This window comes from Natrix helvetica, assembly GCF_964273705.1.
Source record: "Natrix helvetica genome assembly, chromosome: 5".
NCBI lineage: Eukaryota > Metazoa > Chordata > Lepidosauria > Squamata > Natricidae > Natrix > Natrix helvetica.
In genome coordinates this window covers 17,644,287-17,667,215 of record NC_138551.1, presented here as the reverse complement: position 1 = coordinate 17,667,215, position 22,929 = coordinate 17,644,287, and the positions used below count along the sequence as shown (strand labels likewise).

The window sequence follows — 22,929 nt, the reverse complement described above, 5'->3', positions numbered from 1 at the left end:
CCACAAGTAAGGGGGCGTAGGGTCGACCTCTCCTCCCCTGCCAACACACGCTGCATCCAGCCAGAAAGGTAGGAGCCGAACCACTGCAAAACGGTGCCCCGGACCCCCAACCCCTCCAGCCGGCGCAGCAGGATACCATGGTCGATGGTATCAAAAGCCGCCGAGAGGTCTAATAGGACCAGGATAGAGGAACAACCTCTATCTCTGGCCCTCCAGAGATCATCCACCAACGCGACCAAGGCCGTCTCCGTGCTGTGACCGGGGCGGAAGCCGGACTGGCACGGGTCTAGATAATCATTTTCCTCCAGATGCCGTGGAAACTGGTAGGCCACCACACTCTCTACAACCTTCGCCAAAAAGGGAAGGTTGGAGACAGGACGATAATTGGCCAGCTCCAAAGGATCCAGGGAAGGCTTCTTGAGCAAGGGTCTCACCACCGCCTCTTTCAAGCGAAGCGTTCACTAGGTCCAGGAGCCAGTCTCGTGTAACCTCCCAGGATGCCAGTACAAGCCAGGAGGGGCACGGGTCCAATAAACATGTGGTGGGTCGCAGTCGTCCACGCATTCTGTCCAAATCCTTGATGGCAACCAAGTCAAACTCCTCCCAGGTCGATTCCTCAAGACTCGCCACGGACGTCTCCATTGGACCACTAACAGGGGCCCAATCCTTCCGGATTTGAGCGATTTTATCCTGCAGATATTTCCCAAATTCCTCTGCTCTGCCCTGTAGAGGGGCCTCCCGCGGCCTCTGAAACAAGAGGGAGCGGGACACCCGAAACAGGGCGGCAGGGCAGTTCTCTGCGGATGCAATGAGAGTGGCACAATATTGGCGTTTGGCCACTCTCAATGCCACAAGGTACGTCCTTAAATGGGCTCGTGCCTGTGTTCGATCAAGTTCGGAACGAGAGGATCTCCAACGACTCTCTAGACGTCTCTTGCGGCATTTCATCACCCTCAGCTCCTCGGTAAACCATTTAGTGCTTTCCGGTTCCGCCTCCCCACAGCAGGAGGTAGCACCAGGGAAGTCAAGACGAAGGAGTGAGTGATCTGACCATGACAGGGGAGTGATGGTTAAGTCCCCTCCTCCCAGATCACTCAACCACTGGCCAGAGACAAAAACGAGGTCCAGAGTGTGTCCTCCCTCGTGTGTCGGGCCCTGAATCATTTGAGTCAGGTCCATGGCTGTCATGGAAGCCATGAACTCCCGAACCCCCTCTGATGCTTCTCCCATCGATGGCAGGTTAAAATCCCCCATCACTAAAAGTTTGGGGGTCTCGACCGCCACCGATGCGATCAGCTCGAGGAGTTCAGGCAGGGCCGCTGATGTATAGCGAGGAGCCAGGTATACTATCAGCAGGCCCAACTGTCTCCCAGGGCCCCATTTCACAACAAGGGATTCACATCCGGACGTCTGTGGCACAGTAGACTCCCTCGGCTCTAAGTCCTCCCGAATAATTACTGCCACCCCACCGCCCCTTCCCTGGGCCCGGGGCTGGTGAAATGCTCGGTAGCCTGGTGGGCACATTTCCACGAGGGGAAGACCTCCCTCGTGGCCCAACCAGGTCTCTGTTATTCCCGCGAGGTCCGGCTCCCCCTCTAAAATTAGATCGTGAATGAGGGGGGCCTTGTTAACAACGGACCTCGCATTGCATAACAACAGCCTCAGGCCCTGGGTCTGTAACTCTTGACCACCTAGACCGCGGGGATTGGTACAAGCGACCGGATGTAACCAGCAACCACGGTCTCCCAACCGACTATAAGTTCTTAATCTGTCCTCGTATCTGCCCCTCCCTGCGACCGTTGGAATTAAAGAGCCCTGTATAGGAATGATATCCTCCCCCCCCTCCTCCCTTCCACTCCTTCTGCTCGCGACCACACCTGGAGGCCCGGGGGAAGGATATTGCAAAATCTCCATTGTCATCCCATTCTGGGTCCAGTAGCCAGAGGTGGTATTTGCCGGTTCTCTGAACTACTCAAAATTTCCGCTACCGGCTCTCCAGAACCTGTCAGAACCTGCTGAATTTCACCCCTGGTTTTGGGTTTGAGATGTGCAAGCCCCCACAACTATGATTTACTCAATAAGTCATGGTTGGGAAAAGCATTGCTTAGGATAATGTGCAAATTCAATTGGGAATTCAGTTTGTCTTTGGTTCAGTTTGTTCTGTATCATGGAATTATCCACATTAGCTTCTTGGCTCTGACCGGACCGCCTCACATTCCAGTTTTGTGATATGATCAGCAAAATTAAATTCTTAAGCACCTAAACAAGATTAGGTCTAAAATTCTGATGAAGTTTCATTTGATTTTCCTGATTCTGACCTACGCTGACTTTTATGTTTATTGTAACCAAGACAATGCTCTCCTGTTTCCATCAAAAACTACAGTCCTAATGTTGAAATGTATGGGGCAATCAAGTTCAAACAGTGTTTAAGTTAAGAGGATGTAGTGAAAATTACCACTAAGAAAGCAAGCATCATGCTTTCAGCATATTAGTAGAACTAGCAAACAGCACATTTTTCAACCCTAGGAATATTCTATAGCAGATGAAAATCTCCAGCATAATTAGGCTGCAGAATTCAGGAATGAAAATGAATATACGTGTTCCGGGATAATGTTGTGGGATCCAATCCAAGTGGATGTGCTATTTCTTTGCCTTCTTTCTCCCACCGTATGGAAAGCTTAAAAGTGCTGGCTTTTAACTATACTTTTTAATTATAATTTTACTTATCCTTATGGACATAAACTTCTCCCTCTAAATACCAAGATTTGGCTTGATTATATTAGCTAAATAGGGATCCCAATGGATTCCAATTCAGATAACCTTATTTCTCCCCCCCCCCTCCACATTCTGCATTCTCACAAACTTAGGATGGTTTGTGATACATTTTCTAGCTTGGGACAGAACTTAAACCAAGGAAATGGAACAGGACAGCAGAAGATGCTAAACTGTTCTCAAACACTGACCAATCTAAGCAAGTTGTTTAGCTGTGTATGGTCATCTTTGTCTGGTCTGATCAAGTGTTTTGTGTGAACGTTAGTAGCCTGCCTGCAAAACAGACATTGTGTCGTTGCATGATATTTTCATCCTTGCTTGCAGACTTTGTGGTATTTTTGAGCTGGCTGCATTGGGGAACAGTGTCTAGAATTAGCTGTATTTTTATCTGGACCAGGAGAAGGTCTCCTTGTGGTTTCAATGATAAATTCCGCACTGGGAGTCCAACAGTGAGGATGAGGAATGCAGTTGTTTATCCACTAGTGAACACAGTTCCAGCAGGGACAGATGACTGGATGTGCCAACGTGCAAATATCTGACTCATTTTATTGTCTGCTTTATAGGGCAGGCTTCTGCTCTGAGTGTTTTCTACTTGGATTTTGAGTTAAACTAATTTCCTGGGTGTTTTAAGGGCCAAAGAAGGACATAGCAATAGCAAGAGCACTTAGACTTACCGTATGTAGTGCTTCATAGTGCTTTACAGCCCTCTCTAAGTGATTTACAGAGTCAGCATGTTGCCCCCAACAATCTTGAGTCCTCATTTTATTGACTTCGGAAGGATGGAAGGCTGAGTCAACCTTGAGCCCGGTGAGATTTGAACTGGCAAATTGCAGTCAGCCGGCAGTCAGCAGAAGTACCCTGCAATACTGCACTCTAACCACTGTGCAACCATGGATCATTTTGAAAATGATTGGAAACTCCTATCAGTCTGATTTACTTGTTGGATATTGGGAAGTTAATGTTGGCCTGAGGGTGAACCTCCCCACCTGAAAAGTCATTGGCAACAGATATATTCTCAGGGTCAGAGTTACAGAGGCAGGAAACTCTACTTCACTTTCTTTGCCACTGCATTTGTAGGGGATGCATTTCTGGGACCCAATCCAATTATATAAATTGCAGTCCCTTAAACTGGCTCTGAATCTCCTTCATGGTTTGGTGAGTATTGCCCACTCCAAATGTCTAACCATTTATAATATTAGGTGTTCTTAGCAACAATTATTGTTCTTTGGTATGGCTCTGGGATGACCATGTGATGACACTGAAAAGCAGCTTGTGAGCATGGGGGACAGTTTTTTCTTCTGTTGAACAATAACAACAAAGAACCCTAATGCCCTCAAGCCCTTTCAGAAGTTAATTGGCATCTTTGATTTCCCTCCCAAGAACAAGTAATCTTATGCAGATGTGCTTCCTACTACGTTTGTCCTATCATGGATCTTTACACTCTATCATGCCCTAAAATGTACTTGCAAGAGACTGTTAGATTGTTGTGTCCTTCTTCTTACTGTATTGCATCACATATGCGATAGAGCACTAGCTAGGATAATTTACAGTCTTTCACAATAGAACAAAGAGATCTAGCAATGGCCATAAAAATATTGACCTGAATCCTGGCCACTTCATACGCTTAGCCCAGATTTTTGCAGAATGTTATGCTCAAGATTTCGGAGTCCCAGTACATATTCCTAAGGACCAGAAAACAAAAATACAATTCTAGCTTCCTTCCTTCCTTTGTCCTCCAAACCAATTCCAAAAGGACTGAAAAACAGCATGCTTACCAGCTCTGCATCTGGTTGGCTGATATCCTGGAGGTAAGGAATAGTGGCGAGCTCAGCCATAGCTTGATTGATCACTTGAGATTGTTCCTTGATACGCTGCAGGCGTCCAAGGAGGCTTGCATATTGCAGTTTTTCTATCACACCTGAACATGCACAGAAGGACTCCTGGGCTCAGAAGGAAAAGAAGAGTGCTTAGAGGTCGAAGCTGTGGAAGTGGTCTCATTTCATCCCTTAACAACCGACATTGCCTCTTGTTATAACCACACAGTTGACTTTCAAATATTGCATTGGCCTGTTTATTTGAAATTATATATCTGTAATTGTTAACTAGGGGTGAACAAGTATGGCTCCAATACATATGCTCCCAGATGCTATAAGTCAGCGATGGCGAACCTTTTTTGGCTCGCATGCCATAAGCAGGCGGAGCGCAGGGAGGATCGTGCATGCCGCACCCATAATGTAATGCACAACCCTCCCAGCGTGCATGTGTGCACGACAGGCGCTCCCTTCCATTTTTTGCATTCTTTTTTTGCCCTCCCCAGGCCCTAGAGACTTTATAGGAGCCTGGGGAGGGCGAAAGCAGCCTCCCCCTCCCCCCAGAGGCCCTGCTTCCCTGAAGCCTCCGGAGGGCAAAAAACTGGCCCTACAGGCAAACCAGAAGTTCAGGAATGGACTTCCGGTTTGCTCGTAGGGCTGGTTTAAGACTTCCGGAGCCCTCGGGCCTTCTGGAGGCTTCCCTGACAAATGGCTCCACGTGCCACCTGTGGCACATGTGCCATAGGTTCGCCATCCCGGCTATAGGTATACTCTTCTTCTGTCTATGAGTTGATAGTGAATTGTAATTATAATGTGACAAGAATTGAGAACATTATTATATTCATCTATACATTACCAGTTTATATTATACATTACAGAATAACAGAGTTGGAAGGGAACTTGGAGGACCCCCTGCTCAAGCAGATGACCCTATACCATTTCAGACAAATCATTGCCCATTCTCTTTTTAAAAACCTCGAGTGTTGGAGAACCCACACCTTCTGAAGGCAAACTATTCCACTGGTTATTGTTCTCACTGTCAGGAAATTCCTTCTCGGTTTTAGGTTGCTTCTCTTCTAGTTCAGCCATTGCTTCAGTTTATATTGAAATCCTAATTTATTGAATGAAAGTTTAATTAAAATGGCTTTTTATTCTGGTCCCGCCCCTTTCTTTGTCCTCCCATGCTAATTTTATTTGAACATTGGGCGCTATCTAACAAAATGAAATTCAATGGTGAAAAGAGTAAGGTTCTACATTTAGGCAAGAAAAATGAAATGCACAGGTACAGTATAGGTGGTACCTTGCTCAATAGTAGCAACTGTGAGAGGGATCTTGGAGTCATATTGGACAACCATTTAAATATGAGCCAGCAATGTGCAGCAGCTGCCAAAAAAGCCAATACAGTTCTAGGCTGCATAAACAGAGGGATAGAATCAAGATCACGTGAAGTGTTAATATCACTTTATAATGCTTGGTAAGGCCAAACTTGGAATACCGCATTCAGTTTTGGTCCCCACGATGTAGAAAAGATGTGGAGACTCTAGAAAGAGTGCAGAGAAGAGCAACAAAGATGATTAGAGGACTGGAGACTAAAACATATGAAGAACGGTTGCAGGAACTGGATATGTCTAGTTTAATAGAAAGAAGGACTATGGGAGACATGATAGCAGTGTTCCAATATCTCAGGGGTTGCCACAAAGAAGAGGGAGTCAAACTATTTTTCAAAGCACCTGAGGGTAGAACAAGAAGCAATGGGTGGAAACTAAACAAAGAGAGAAGCAACCTAGAACTAAGGAGAAATTTCCTGACAGAACAATTGATCAGTGGAACAACTTGCCTCCAGAAGTTGTGAATGCCCCAACACTGGAAGTTTTTAAGATGTTGGATAGCCATATGTCTGAAGTGGTGTAGGGTTTCCTGCCTAAACAGGAGGTTGGACTAGAATACCTCCAAGGTCCCTTCCAACTCTGTAATTCTATTCTAAGATCACACTTCAACCTGTATCTCTCAGCCACACATGGAATCTATTAGCTGAACTATATTTTATGCCCAGATTTACTGCTTCTCCAGAAAATTGCTAGGCTCATGCTTAAGCAAACAAGTCCAGCACTTTGTAGAAGAGTGCTAAACCATGTTAGACCGCATCAGTGAACTGTCACTAGGGGAACTTGAAAAATAGCTAAAACTCTCATCCAAGGCACTTGCCCATAGTATCCAGTTTTACTGCTAAGGCCATGCTGCAGACAATGATTGATCATTTTTCCTGCTGGCAAATGACACTAAATCAGAGAGGAAACACAGCCAGGGGTATCCATCAATTGGTTCCTAAAATCTGCTGCATATTTAATATGCAACCACAGTAAGCCATTTCATCACCAAAGCTGAATAAGGATCCCATACTTTAAAAGAGATATGGAGAAACTGGAGCAGGTCGAAAGTGGAGAGCTGCCAGGATGATAAGGGAGGTAGAAACCAAACCCTAGGGGGAATGGTTCAAGGAGACAGGGATTTTTAGCTTGCAAAAAGAGAAAGCAGAAGGAGAAGGAGAAGCTGCTACAAAGATACAAAACGGCTGTCAAGCCCAAGAACGGACATAGATGTTCTTCGTTGAAACTGAGGGCAGGACAAAGATCAATGGATTAAAAAAGGATTTTTTAAAAAATAGTCCGATATTAGGAGGAATTGGGTTTTGATAAAAGGTGATAGCTAAAGGAATGGATAGTTTAGAACTATTGTGGCCCACCAGCGGCCAACAGAGCTGGCAGCAGATTCTGACAGTGAGGAGGTTGGAGAGGAACATGGGCCAGTCCTGGAGTCTGGGGAAGGCTCTGTGTCAGAGGCAGAAAGGGGCCCAGAGCCGTATGCCAGTTATCAGCTGCCTTCAGAGTCAGACATCAGTGAGGCAGCCGAACAGCAGGAGCCTGTTCCCAGTGTGTACATGTGCAGAGTTGCCAGATGGAGGGAACAGCTAAAGAACAGGGGTCAACTTGGGAGTAAGGCCACAGGTGGACAATGAATGGCCCTTCCCAGAGGAAATAAAAGAGAAGTGAAAAAGGAGTGGAGTTGCAGGAGACAATTAGTTCGCTTAATTGGCCTGTGACTCTCCTAGATACCTTGCCAAGTTTTGCAGATATTGGCCTGACAGTTTTCTACGCCAGATAAGCTCTGTGGCTGTAAATCCTCCCTTGAAAGACTTTGCTGTATGTGAATGAGTAGAGTTCACAGTTAATTAATAAAAGGGGTTTTTATCGGGACCAGGAGTTTGCTTCATGCTCTTGGGAAGCCTCGGTCAGAACAAGAACAGCAGTAGACAACTATAGCAATTTGATGGATTCCATGCTGGCTCAGGAATTCTGGGAGTTGAAGTCCACAGGTCAACAAATTACCATCCCTCATTTATTATTTATTATTATTTATTAGCGTTTATATACCGCCCACTCTCCCGAAAGGGATTTAGAACACAGGTGGGTTCCTACCGATTTGGACCGGTTTGGCCAAATAGGTAGTAACTTGGCCTGCCACGCCCCCAAACCAGTTCTCTTGCCGCCATCTTGCTTTTGGCTTTTGCGCATGCACAGAAGCATTTTTTTAGTACTGTGCACATATCACGCATCAACCTGCAGTAGCAGCAGCCTGAACCCACCCCTGATTTAGAACTCCCACTGGAGTTTGAAAATGGGGACCGAATAGACACCTTCTGAGGTAGTTCAGTGCATTTCTGCACTGAGCAGGAAGTTGGACTAAGATTATCTATCAGTTCCCTTCCAATTCACACATTCCATGATTCTTCATATGAAGTGCACTTGATTGGCCAAAAATCATTCTTAAGCTGGTTACTGAATTAAAACAGGCTTGGTCCTATGCTTAAATATTGTGTCTATTTTCAGATCTCGCCAATAACAACAATGACAATAATGTATTCATGCCTTTACCAAGGTACATTGCAATTTGGAAAAGCTACAGTACAGGTTGTCCTTGGACTTATGACTGGTGACTTAGTGACCATTTGATTTTATGTTGGGTGAATTTCCTCCCCCGTCCTCCCTCCCTCCTGGTGGTTACATCATTGCATTTTTAGTGCATAGCAAAAAAGTAAATTTTATGGTCATTTGCAGCATCTTGCAGTCAATGTTTTTTTTTTTTGCTGGTTTCTGCTAGTCAGATAAAATGGTCTTTAAATATTAAATTATGAGTTACCAATAAAGGAGAATATTTGTAGCTCAGGGTTGAAATGATGGGTCCTTGGTGCTCTCGGCGCTTGGTTGTGTTCTTCTTTTGGTAATGAAATATCTGCAAGAAAACAGCCAAGCTCAAAGAGCACCAAGGACCCCTCAAATTATGAATTAACCGATGATATGATATTCTTGCAGACATTTCATGACCCAGCTAGGTATCTCACACCAATGACAATAAAACATCTGCAAGCAAACCATTGAGACCACAGGGCATTTATTTCTTCATTAGGTATGTTTAAATAATAGGATGACTGCTACTGGAATGGCGTATTGCAATGGTGGGGTTCAAATTTTTTTTCCCTACCAGTTCTGTGGGCATGGCTTGGTGGGCGTGGCATGGTGGGCGTGGCAGGGGAAGGATACTGTAAAATCTCCATTCCTACCCCACTCCCAGGGGAAGGTTACTGCAAAATCCCCATTTCCTTCTGATCAGCTGGATCTCGGTAGGAAGAGAATAGATGGGGGCAGTGCCAGTCAGAGGTGGTATTTACCGGTTCTCTGAACTACTCAAAATTTTCGCTACCGGTTCTCCAAAACTGGTCAGAACCTGCTGAATATCACCTCTGGTATATTATGACTTTGAACAACCAAATAATGAGGGACTGTGTCTTAATATAAACAAGTGTATTAACACTAGGATTAGTAATGGTGGCCTGATTAGAAGTTAGAATAGAGGCAGAAATAAGAATTAGGGGGAATATTAGCAGATATAATTTTTACATAATATAAGTAATAATTAGATGGAAAGATTAGAGGTTGAAGGTTGGTATCACTATGTATGCTTAATAATATCATTGGCATTACAATGGAACATTTAAATATTGAATTACTATTCTTTAAAAAATAATCATGTATATCAATACTAGGGTTACATAAGCTTGATTAATGTAAAATCTATTTTTTATTTTTATTATTTTTATTATTTTTATTATTTTTATTATTTTTATTATTTTATTATTATTATTATTATTATTATTATTATTATTATTATTATTATTATTATTATTATTATTATTATTATTATTATTATTATTATTATTATTATACGATTGTATCATAGCGGCCAGTTGATTCGCCGGATTTGATTACTAGTCGGGCCCCACCCAGGGGCCTAGGACGTCGTAACGTATTTTCGTAATATACGTGCGGATCCAAGCAGTGCAGCTTTTTGCATTTGACTGATGGTGATTTTGTCAAGTTTTAACTGTTTTAAATGTAATTCCAGTGCTTTTGGAATAGCACCCAGTGTGCCGATTACCACTGGAATTACCACTGCTGGTTTGTGCCATAATCATTGAATTTGAATTTTTAGGTCCTGGTATTTCGTGATTTTTTCATGTTCCTTCTCGTTGATCCTGCTATCACCTGGTATTGCGATGTCTATGATTGTAACCTTATTTTTCTCAACCAGTGTGATGTCTGGTGTGTTTATGCCCCAGTATTTTGTCTGTTTGTATACTACTACTACTACTACTACTACTACTACTACTACTACTACTACTACTACTATTATTATTATTATTATTATTATTATTATTACTATTATTATTACTATTGTTGCTGTTTGTATCAAAATGAATTATATCCAGAGGACACACTGTTCATATATTGATATCGATGTATATTTTTAAAAACCCAACAAAGCTTGAATTAACTGAACAGGTTGAGTTCACACTACGCCACAAAAAGCCCATCAAGGATTAAAACTAACCAAATGTGGCACATTATTCAAATGCACCTGCTAAATCTGGTTAAATGTATTATGTATATACAAAGGCAGCAAGGATCTTCTAACAAGATGAACTGAAAAGTGATAAGAATATGATCTCCCCCCCCCCCTAAAATCTGGGCTCATAAGCTTTCTTCATTCTTCTCTTTGAAACTGTTTGGATTCCTTCACTAACATGTTAGAATTGGAAAGAAATGTGGTGATAGGTATATTTCTCCTGTCCCTTCGCAGTCAACTTTTAAGCAAAACCCTGAGGCATTGCTTCTGGCAGGATTTGAAATGCTGTATGCCAACATCTCAGACTGATTTTTTTTTTTTGTGAGAAAAGGAAGTGTTATCTAAAGGTGGCCTTGAAATAACTAGGTCAAGTCATACAGTGGAAAAAAAGAGAGACAGAGGAATCAAGAATGCTTAATATCTGAGAACTCAAGTTAGGAAGCATTCTGCTTTCCAGTCCTCTTTTTATACAAGCATTTTTAATCCCCTGTGACACCAGTGGGAGGAAGAGGTTTCCAAGAAGGCAAAACTCAAATGGATTAATCAGAATCTTGGATGACTTCACTAGGTATTTTCCGGATGATTCCTTCCATCCCCTAACCGAAGTACAAATAAATGTTGCCGCCATATTGCTCTGCTCTCATCCCTGGCCTACAGTCGAGGCAGCTGAAGTTGTTCTTGGTTTTTTTTTTCACTTCTAAAAGCAGAAGGATCCAAATAAAAGGCAAATTAATGAAAACAGGCAGCATCTGAGAAAACTGGGGAAAGAGGTGTTTTTTTTCCTTCCCTCAGATGGGCACGAGGGAAAAAAACACGTTGAGTCATTTCCCTCAGATGGAGCCAAGATTGAGAGAAAGAGAAAAGTCAAGAAGAGCAGCCAGGAACAAACAAGATTGAAAGGGGAAGAAAAAGCCAAGACTTGGACAGGAAAAAAAGAAAAAGGAAAATAGAAACTGGAAAAGATAAAAGTCATGCTGAACTCCATAGAAAAAGGAGTACAGCTTTAGAGAGTGACAATACAGGGATTAAGATGTAAGAATATAGAAGGCAGCAGGAAAGAAGCATAGTAGTAATGTAGAACAGAGAAATGCCAGAGTGTGGTGAAATTGGGCTTTGAAGAATAATGTAGATTAAGAGCCTATTGCCCTAAAAAGAGGACAGTCAGCAGCAGGTGGATGAACTTGGTTATAATGAAGATAAGTGACACCTTTGGAAGGCCTGAAGGACCAGGTTAGGCACAGATTGTTATGGAGAAAATACATCTGCAGATAATCCTCACTTAGTGACCACAATTGGGACCAGCCACTGCTATGTCCCATGGTCATTCAGTGAAACATCATGTGACCAGTGACTTACAATTTTACATCCACTTGCTCAGTTAACACTGCTTGTCATAGGCCAGTCATAAAGTATATAAACGGTGATCACATGACTGGAGCCGCTGTGATAGTTATAAATGTACATTGGTTGCAAAGTACCTGAATGGTGCATTGTGATGGTCATAAATGTGAAGATTGGTTTCATAACTTAAAACGGTCATTAAACAAGGCAGGCACTAAGTGAGGACTACCTGTACATGGTTGCTAAGTTCGACAATGACTTGATGGCATATAAACAAATACTGGGGATAGTTAAAATAAAATAAAATAAACCAGTTCTATTGTAAGATTGATTTATGCACTAGTTGAAGGCATTTATAATTGACAATGCCGTTTTCAATTTGTAAAAGAAAAATATTCCCCATTCCCCTGAAGGGAGAATATAGAAAACTCCACCCTATTGTCCTAGTTTTTAGTGTTCACTGTGTATTGACTTGGGTCAAGGTGGTTATTGGTGGTTTGAAGAAAAAGCTGCAATAGGAAGCGAGACCTTATGCCACCAGACTTGAAATTTTGGGCTTAGACAACTTAGACCTTCGCCGTCTTCGATCTGACCTAAGTGTAGTACATAAAATTATCTTCCACAATGTCCTACTTGTCAACGAATACTTCAGCTTCAACCACAACTACACACAAATACACAATAGATACAAACTTTATGGTAAACAGCTCCAAACTTGGTTGCAGAAAATGCGACTTCAGTAACAGAGTGGTCAATGGCTGGAATGCACTACCTGAAACCTGTGGTTTCTTCCCCAAACCCTCAAAACTTTAACCTTAGACTGTCTACTGTTGACCTCACCCCATTCCTAAGAGGTCTTTAAGGGGCGTGCATAACCGCACCAGCGTGCCTACCGTCCCTGTCCTAATATTCCCTTGTATTTGTATTCATTTCATGTATTAATAACCATGCTTATACTTAGATATAGATAACATTCAAGCTTGATGAAATAAATAAAATTATAAACAAACGAACAAACAAATAAATAAATACATCCTTCAGTTCCTTTCCTAAACATGGCTTGGAACAGGTGCTGATGGACAGCATCTTTACCAGCTCAAACTAGCCTTGGATGTTTGGGATAAGCAATGGGACAGACTTTATGACAATATGCCTTCTCTGCTGGTTAAAGGACTAGTGGAAAAGCCACCACAGTTCCTGGAGATTGCAGGAGATTGAGTAATAGAGAAACCTCCTGGATTTGGATTAATGTCGATTTTGCTTAGCTGTCCCTGACCATTTTGGCTGAGGAAACCATGATTTACAGCAGGCATGTCCAACCTGTGGCCCCCATGGTTCGCATGTAGCTCTACACAGCTAGTAATGTGGCTCCACAAGATTGTAAACCTTTAACATGATTATAAGATTTTTAATGATAGTTGTGTACACACACACACACACACACACACACACAGCCCAAGACAATTCCTCTTCACTCAATGTGGCTCAGGTAAGCCAAAAGTTGGATAAGTCTGGTCTATAGCAATAGCACTTAGACTTATATACTGCTTCAATAGTGCTTTTACAATCCTCTCTAAGAGGTTTATAGAGTGAGCCTATTGCCCTCAACAATCTGGGTCCTCATTTTACCCACCTAGGAAGGATGGAAGGCTGAGTCAACCTTGAGCCGGTGAGATTTGAACTGCCGAACTGCAGCTAGCAATCAGCTGAAGTAGCCTGCAGTACTGCACTCTAACCACTGTGCCACCACGGCCCAATAGCAGGGGTGGGATTCAAATTTTTTTACTAGCAGTTCTGTGGGCATGACTTGGTGAGCATGGCATGGCTTGGTGGGTGTGGCTTGGTGCCCATGGCAGGGGAGGAATACTGTAAATTCTCTATTCCCTCCCTACTCCAGGGGAAGGTCACTGCAAAATCCCCATTTCTGGGGAAATAGGACTCGGGAGGCATAGAATAGATGGGGATAGGGCCAGTAGAGATGGTATTTACCGGTTCTCCAAACTACTCAAAATTTCTGCTAGTGATTCTCCAGAACTGGTCAGAACCTGCTGAATACCATCTGCTCTATAGGCTATAAGTGTCTCCAGGATCAAGGTTTTTCCTCTGAAATTTCTTAGCAACAGGCCAATTTTTGACAGGGCAAGCATTTTTTTAACCTTTTAAAAAGTAAAATGGGTGGTCTTAGGGATGCATACCAATGTCTACAGCTCACCACTATGCAACCCCTTGAAAAAGGTCTGAAATTGCCCGTTTTCTATTGATTTTGCTATCTGATTTTTAGCTGCACAGTTATAGCCTGTTGTATCTGGCTGGGCCACTTTTATTTTAATTTTAAGAGTAGAAATGTGAGTGTTTTGTATCTCTCTCTCATCTCCCCCCATAAAACATTTGCTGTGTCCAGCTGGTCAGAAGAGTGAATTGCAACATTGACATATCCCTGGTTTAAATAAATGGTCCAGGAAGAGATAGGGTACTGCATCCATCATGCTCCTTAGCCAAGATGTGTCAAGATTGTGGCAAAGTACTTTGTTTCTTTCCAGCTTTTTCTAAATGACTCTTGTTTGGCTCTTTCGCACTGCTAAAACTTTTCTTTAACACTGGAATGTTTAAGAACCTGCAGTGATGCTTACTATACATCGTGCAAATGGTTCAGTTATATCATTTATAAATAATTGATGTCCCTCAATTATATCACTATGTGACACTTGGAATATTGCACCCAGTTTTGGTCACCACAGTATGAAAAAGATGTGGAGAATCTAGAAAGAGTGCAGAGAAGAGCAACTAAGATGATTAGGGGACTGGAGACTAAAACATATGAGGAACCGTTGCAGGAATTGGGTATGTCTAAACCAGGGGTCGGCAACCTTAAACACTCAAAGAGCCACAAAGGTCCTAACTAGAAGCCCCCCTTTCAATTCTGGAGCTGACCGGAAGTCCGGTTCCCCCACCATAGAGTCTCCTCCTAGCGCGGTGTTCTTTTTCCTCTACTTGTCTTAACCTAAAGCCCCATCAATTGTGGAGCTGACCGGAAAACCCACCCCTTGCCATAGCGTCTCCCCTGGCACACTGTGCTTCCCCCCGCCCGCCCCCCCTGAAAGGTCCTCTCAAAATTATGGCACCAACCGGCAACAGGGAGCTGCAGCCCAGGGATTAAAGAGTCATATGTGGCTTCAGAGCTGCGGGTTGCTGACCCCTGTTCTAGTCTAGTGAAAGGAAGGACTAGGGATGACATGATAGCAGTGTTTCAATATTTGAGGAAAGAAAATGGGGTCAACTTATTCTCCAAAGTACATGAGGGCAGAACAAGAAGCAATGGATGGAAACTTATCAACAAAAGATCCAACCTTGAACTAAGGAGAAATTTGCTGACAGTTAGAACAATTAATCCAGAGGTCCCCCATCCTCAGACCATGGTCCATTTAGACACAGGCCGCAAAAGTGTCAGGAGAGCACATGCACACATGCAGTTCCATTTGTGTGAGTGGCGGGTGCGAGAGCCCACTGTTCATTGAAATGGAGCTGCATGCTCGCTCGACCATCGTTCACATGTAACCATTCCCTCTCCTTCATCTTCTGCTGGTCCGCAAAGTCTGGGGATTGCTGAATTAATCAGCGGAACAACATGCCTCCAGAAGTTGTGGGTGATCCAACACTGGATATTTTTAAGAAGACATTGGACAATCATTTGTCTCAAAGAATAGAATAGAATAGAAGCATTGGAAGGGACCTTGGAGGTCTTCTAGTTCAACCCTGTTCTTAGGCAGGAAATCCTATACTATTTCAGACAAATGGATATCCAATCTCTTGGATTAGTTTCCACCCAGGGACGTGCGGTCAGGGGAGGCAGGGGAGGCAGAGCCTCACCTCTCATCATGAAATAATATATAATATATAATAATAATATATATTTCCTCCCATCCCTTTTACACGGTTCCCGCTAAGCTCCGGTAAGGAGAAGAGCCTTTGGGGAATGAAGAGGAAGAGGAGGGAGGAGGAGGAGGAGGTGCGCACGTGGGGCGATGCCAGCTGGGCAACCGGCGGAGGCAGGAGGGTTCTGGGAAGCGCCAATAACCTTCCTGCCTCTGCTGTACTTTGTGCGCTCCTCGCGACTGCAATAGACGTCCAGATGTGGCAGGGGCTGTTGGGCTGGAAACCCAAACCCCATTAGCCACAAAAGCTGCTTCTGGACGTATATTGCAGTCACGAGGAGTGCACGAAGTCCAGCAGTGGCAGGTCATTCCCTAGTCCCTTTCGTGGCTTCATCAGTCCGGGAGCGCCGACAACATTTCTGCCTCCGCTGGACTTTGTCTTGATGACGTCGCCGCAGCTGCTGGGCATGGATAGACGGAGGTAGCCAGAGTGGCGTCGAGGCAGTCTGGCGGGCGAGCGACCGAGGATCAGGCTGCCTGATCCTCCATCACTCGCTCGCTCTTTTGTCTGCCCGGACCGCCTCGGCGCCGCTCTGGAGGTCTGGCTGCGCCTAGAAGCTGCGGTGACATCATCAAGACGAAGTAGCTTGGAGGCGAAGTGCTTTTCAGTGCTTTTCTGTGCGTCTGGTGTTTAGGTAGATAGCCGGATGTCCTAAACGTCAGACGCACAGAAAAGCACTGAAAAGCAGCCACTGTTGGGGACCGCGGAGCGTGAGCCGCACGTCACTGTTTCCACCCATTGCTTCTTGTTCTACCCTCAGGTGCCTTGGAGAATAGTTTGACTCCCTCTTCTTTGTGGCAGCCCCTGAAATAGTGGAACACTGTTATCATGTCTCCCCTAGTCCTTCTTTCTATTAAACTAGACATACCCAGTTCCTGCAACTGTTCTTCGTATGTTTTAGTCTCCAGTCCCCTAATCTTCTTTGTTGCTCTTCTCTGCACTCTTTCTAGAGTCTCCACATTTTTTATACATCATGGCGACCAAAACTGAATGCAGTATTCCAAGTGTGGCCTTACCAAGGCATTATAAAGCGGTATTAACACTTCACGTGATCTTGATTCTATCCCTCTGTTGATGCAGCCTAGAACTGTGTTGGCTCTTTTGGCAGCTGCTGCACACTGCTGGCTCATATTTAAATGGTTGTCCACTAGAACTTCAAGATCCCTCTCAATGTAAATGTTATAGATGACAAACCTATGGCATGCATGCCAGAGGTGGCAGGCAGAGCCCTCTCTGTGGGCACGCATGCCATCACCACCTGCTCTTCTGGTTTCCAGCGTGTGCATGCGTACCAACCAGCTAGTGTTTGTGCACACCGGAGTGCCGTAAACCTGAAGACCAGCTGGCTGATGCGGCATGCGCATGCTGGCCACCTGGTCTTTGGGTTTATGGTGCCCCAGCATGTGGAAAGACCAACTGGCTGGTACGTATGTGCATGCCGTAAATCCGAAGACCAGGTAGCCAGCATGAGCATGCCGCACCAGCCAGCTGGTCTTTGGGTTTCTGGTGGTTGGGCACATATGCACATTCCGGTTTGGGCACTCAGTACCGAAAAGGTTCGCCATCACTGCTATAGGATTTCCTGCTTGAGCAAGGGGTTGGACTAGAAGACCTCTAAGGTCCCTTCCAACTGTGTCATTCTGTTATTTTGACGGGCTTGCTAATGTAATTGTCCTGTCATTGCAACACGGGGAGTGACAGGAAACAGGTTGATAGGAGATTCCCACTGGGGGACGTGATACAGGAGAGGTGTTCCATTCCCTAACTGTGGTTCCAGGATGAATCAGTATCCCCATCCTCAGTTTTATTAGCATTTAAAGAGATGGGTGATGCAGCTGCGAATCATCTTGTCTACCTTGAATCCCCGGAGCATGATAAAAAGTCAGGGCTACATCATATCAGACTGCAGTGGGAAGGCAATATTTCTTATGGGTTGACCGGGAGCCAAGTACCTTGTAGGTGGTAAATGAGCAGATCAGGATGAAAGCTGTCATAAATCTTTGCTGCACATTTACTGAACGGAGGGCATTCTGGCTTCCCTTGCCTGCACCTCCATACATTTGGGCTAAAAAAAAAATCAAATTGAAGAGCTAATCTGGCTACTGCTGAATAAATAAGGCAATTTTCCCTAAGTCCATGCTGGAAGAAATAGGCCCCAAGCCTCATTCTCATATTTAAGAGGGGGAGGAGGGGGGGGAAGGAGGGGATTATAGCAGGTTGAAGGCTGTCAGGGGTTGTATTTCAGCAGTAAGGAAAAAAATGCCGACAGAGAGTGTAAATAAATGCCTTTGGCAGCAATAAGAGCCCACGGGGATATGAAGCGCATGATGGAAATTACCTAAGTGATGACGGAGTTCAAGAGACAACTAAGAAGCAGTAAGGAAAATAAGAAAGTGGCCAAGGAGAAGCTAAAAACACCTTGTCCCGGTACTGCAAAGGTTAAGTAAAGAGGAAGCTGAAACTAAGGCTTCAGGCACAATGAACTGGATGATTTAGCAGTGGATAAAAGACTTGGCAAATGGACTGAAGGGGTGAGGAAGAGGCTTGGCACAAGGCATTTGAAAACGGACTTTTAAAAGGAGTGAAATCAGCAAACAGTAATGGCTTTCCACCCAGGTCCTGTTGAGCAAAAGCTAAAAACAAACAAACAACCCAGTTGTGTGATTCAAATTTTTTACTACCGGTTCTATGGGCATGGCTTGGTGGGCGTGGCATGGCTTGGTGGGCGTGACATGGCTTGGTGGGTGTGGCATGGCCTGGTGGGCGTGGCATGGCAGGTGTTATGTATATAGTTTTCCCTCTGGTCCGCTGCACTAGGGGGCGCTGTGCTAAGCGCTGATTGGCTGACTGCTCTGACAGCGGCATATATAAAGGCTGTCAGAGCAGAGCTCAGCTGTTGCCTGTTAGCGAAGCGCGTGTATTGTGAATTGCCGCGTTGGCAACCTGTTAGCAATAAATTGTTAGCATTCTGTTAAGTCCTGGCTCGCCTCCATTTGTCCACCTGTGTTCTCCGCAAGATAGAACATTTGGCGATGAGGGTGGGATCCTCTGGAGGAGCCCAGGCAGAGCTGTGAGTCACTAACCACGAGCTGAGTCACCAAGAGCTGAATTCCCTCAGGGGAATCACTCGACGAGAGGTCGAGTGAGTCATTGTCCTCGCAGACTACGTTGGCTGAAAATCTACAGAAAAAGTTACCTCAGAGATGGCATCCATGAATACTTTTGCCGCCTTCAACGCGGCCACAGAGACTTGGGTCTCATATATTTCGCTTTTTGAATGTTTTTTAGAAGCCAACGGCTTCACAGATTTAACTGAGCAGCGAAAAAAGGCTTGTTTTTTAAATTTGTGTAGTACTGAGATGTTTAATTTGGCTGAAACCTTAGTTGCCCCACACTCTGTCCACGACATAACCTGGGACGTGTTAATGACCAAATTAAAGAATCATTACGCCCCATCGCTTTCCCGCACTACACGAAGATTTGCCTTTTACCGTAGGGTCCAGCGAGAAGGAGAATCCATAAATGATTACGTGGCTGCGTTACGAGCCGCAGCTGTACATTGTAGATTTAGAGACCTAGATGAGGTTTTAACAGATCAGATTGTGGGAGGTGTTAGGGACCTCCGCATACAATGCCATCTACTGGCCAAACCCGAACTTGATTTGCAAACAGCCCTTGATGAAGCCAGGGCTGTAGAAATGTCAAATAAGTCCACAAATGAACTCCAGAGATTCTCAAACCCTCTACCTGTTGAAAAGACTACCGAGGTTCACCATGAAGACACTCTCGAGGACGCCGGAGCTGTCGGAAACGATGAAGTACATCGTCTGCATGGGGAGCAACAAAAAGGGCGCCAGGGTAAGGCTGCATTCCGTGCAAATTGCCCTGGGTGTGGGGGTAAGCATGATAGGGCAGATTGCCGTTTTAAGAACGTTGCCTGTCTCCGTTGCGGGAGAAGGGGCCATTTGGCAAGAGTTTGTAGGGCAGCGGCGCCTTGTGCAAGCGCGTTAGAAGGGAATTCTCCCAGCCCTAACCAAAGTTTCAAGAAGCCCTCTAATTTTAGCAGGAATGCTGGGTCTAGGAAACAAGATTCTTGTTTCACAGTCAATGATGACAGGGATGAGTCTGCTGTAGATCAGATCATCCATGCACCCAGGGGGAAAATATTCCTCAATGTCAGGATAGAGGGTAAACCATGTCAGATGGAGATAGATACTGGCTCAGCCGTGTCTATCATCTCATGGGCAGGAATCAGGAAAATTGTGCCAGGTATTTCACAGGCACGTCTATCCCCGTGCCCATTGAAGCTGAGGGACTTCCAAGGGAATTCCATTCCAGTACTAGGAAAGTTTTACTGTAAGGTATCATTTAAACAGTTTCACAAGAGGCTTCCCCTCATTGTAGTCAAGGGCCCCAGGCCAAGTTTATTAGGGTTGGAATGGTTTGAAGCTTTAGGTCTAGCCATAACTGGTATAGATCAGATTCAGACCACTCCACACCTTGATGCACTGATTAAGGAATTTCCCGAAGTTTTCGGGGAAGGTTTAGGAAAATATACTGGCACACCCATATCTTTCAATTTAGACCCCCAAGTGCCACCACGGCGGCTCAAGCCGCGCAGGGTGCCGTTCGCGTTAAAATCTAAAGTGGACGCTGAAATAGATAAGTTAATAGCTCAGGGGGTGTTAGAACCTATTGACCATGCCCGCTGGGAGACTCCCATTGTCATACCAGTGAAGCATGATGGGTCTGTGCGCATATGTGGGGACTTTAAATGCACACTTAATCGCGCATTACAGCAGAGTGTATACCCCTTACCAGTAGTGCAACATTTATTGCACTCACTGGGACAGGGAACAATATTTGCTAAACTCGATCTGGCTCAGGCATATCAGCAGTTGCCTGTGGATGAGGCAACTGCTGAAGCCCAGACTATAGTTACGCATAGAGGCGCTTTTAAGTGCCACCGATTGCAGTTTGGGGTCAGCGTAGCGCCAGGGTTATTTCAGAACCTAATGGAAAGGCTTTTGCAAGGGATAACAGGCGTCGTGCCTTATTTTGACGACGTCCTGGTATCAGCCCGTTCGCTGGCGCACCTTATGGCCCGTCTACGAACCGTACTTCAACGTTTCCGCGGTGCTGGGTTAAAACTAAAAACTACCAAGTGCCAAATCGCGGTTCCACAAGTTGAGTTTTTAGGTTTCTTAATCGATAAGAAAGGAATCCGTCCTACGCCTGCTAAGGTGCAGGCAATCAGCCAAGCCCCCTCACCAACAAACAAAGCCGAACTCCAAGCTTTCTTAGGGCTGCTCAATTTTTACAATATTTTTCTGCCGCATAAAGCGTCTATTGTGGAGCCCCTCCATCGATTGCTAGACCGTTCCGCAAAATGGTTTTGGGGAAAGAAAGAGGCCGCTGCTTTTGCTAATATCAAAAAGTTTTTAACCTCTGAGACTGTTTTGCACCAATACAGCGAATCCCTCCCGGTGACTCTGACTTGTGACGCATCACCCTACGGGGTCGGAGCGGTTTTAAGCCACCGTCTGCAGTCTGGTTTAGAAGTGCCGGTCGCATTTTTCTCCCGCACCTTGTCTTCGCCCGAACGAAACTATAGCCAGCTCGATCGTGAAGCTTTGGCTATAGTAGCTGGGGTGAAGCGCTTTCATTCCTATCTGTATGGCCGTCATTTCCAAATAGTGACGGATCACAAGCCCCTGTTGGGCATCATCGCAGGGGACAAGCAAACGCCCCAGATCTTGTCTCCACGATTCACGAGATGGACGGTGTTCCTGGCAGCCTATGACTACACCCTGCTCCATCGACCCGGGAAGCACATCTCCCATGCTGACGCGTTAAGCAGATGCCCTCTACCCATTGCTGTCCAGGATCCTGCTCCTGCCTCCGACGTGCTCCTGATCGACGAAATGCAGTCGCCCATCACAGCATCTGACGTGGCCTCACACACCCGGCAAGACAAGCTGCTCTCCAGGGTGCTGGCTTGGACTGAGCGTGGTTGGCCAGCCAAACCTCTGGGCACCGAATGGCAACCTTTTGCAACCAGACAACATGAACTCTCTACCCAGCAAGGTTGCCTCCTGTGGGGAAGCCGAGTGGTCGTTCCTGTTTCGCTCCAAGACGCGGTGCTGACTACGCTTCATGAAGGCCACCCCGGCATCGTCAGAATGAAATCACTCGGCCGCAGCTACGCTTGGTGGCCGGGCATGGACCAGGACATTGCACGGTGGGTCTCTGGCTGTGAAAAGTGCCAGGAGTCCCGACCTGCGGGTCCCAGAGCTCCCATACAAAACTGGGAGCAACCCAGAGCTCCGTGGTCCAGAATCCACATGGACTTGGCGGGCCCAGTAAAGGGCCAGGTTTTTATTGTTATTGTTGATGCTTATTCTAAGTGGGTAGAAATTGCTTTATTGTCTAGTACTACTGCCCCTGCCATTATTAAGGTTCTCAGAAGGGTTTTTGCTACCCATGGGTTACCGGATCTGGTGGTATCTGATAATGGTCCCCAATTTACTGCTGCCCTACTCAAAAAATTATTTGACCAATTGGGAATCCGACATGCATTTGTGGCACCCTTCAATCCGGCGGCCAATGGCCTAGCGGAACGCGCTGTCAGATCTGCTAAAGAAGCGCTGGCTAGGTTCGGTCCACTCAACTGGCAGGAGGACATAGACACTTATCTCTTTTGGCAACATGCCACCCCATGTGCCACAACTAATAAAAGCCCCGCTGAGTTATTAATGGGTCGGCGCATCAGAACAACACTGGACAGGCTTCACCCTGAATATGCCCCAGCAAAACCTCTTGACTCACACTGTCAATTAAAGGGTTTCTCTGTAAACGCTACTGTATATGCCCGGAATTACACCGGCCACCCACTTTGGGTAAAGGGAATCATTAGAAGAATCACGGGTCCCTGTTCGTACTTAGTAGAACTAGAGGACGGCCGAATATGGAGACGCCATATAAATCAATTGCGAAATCGGCAAGGGGAGGCAGAGACAACTGGGGAACGACCAGGCCAAAATTCCGAAAACACACAAACACCTACTTCCAGGCCTACCACCCCAGAGCCACCTCAAAATAGAGCAAGGAG

At 45.2% G+C, this 22,929-nt stretch overlaps 1 protein-coding gene across 1 annotated transcript in view; it reads right to left on the bottom strand.

The window, feature by feature from the left end:
- SPATA16 (spermatogenesis associated 16) overlaps positions 1–22,929 on the bottom strand; it is a gene marked incomplete at its 5' end in the record, with an annotated part of 212,082 nt that overhangs the window by 41,695 nt on the left and 147,458 nt on the right. The window contains one exon of the mRNA XM_081953463.1: positions 4,548–4,712. Coding sequence (XP_081809589.1) covers positions 4,548–4,712 — 165 coding nt within the window. The remainder of the gene's footprint in view (positions 1–4,547; positions 4,713–22,929) is intronic.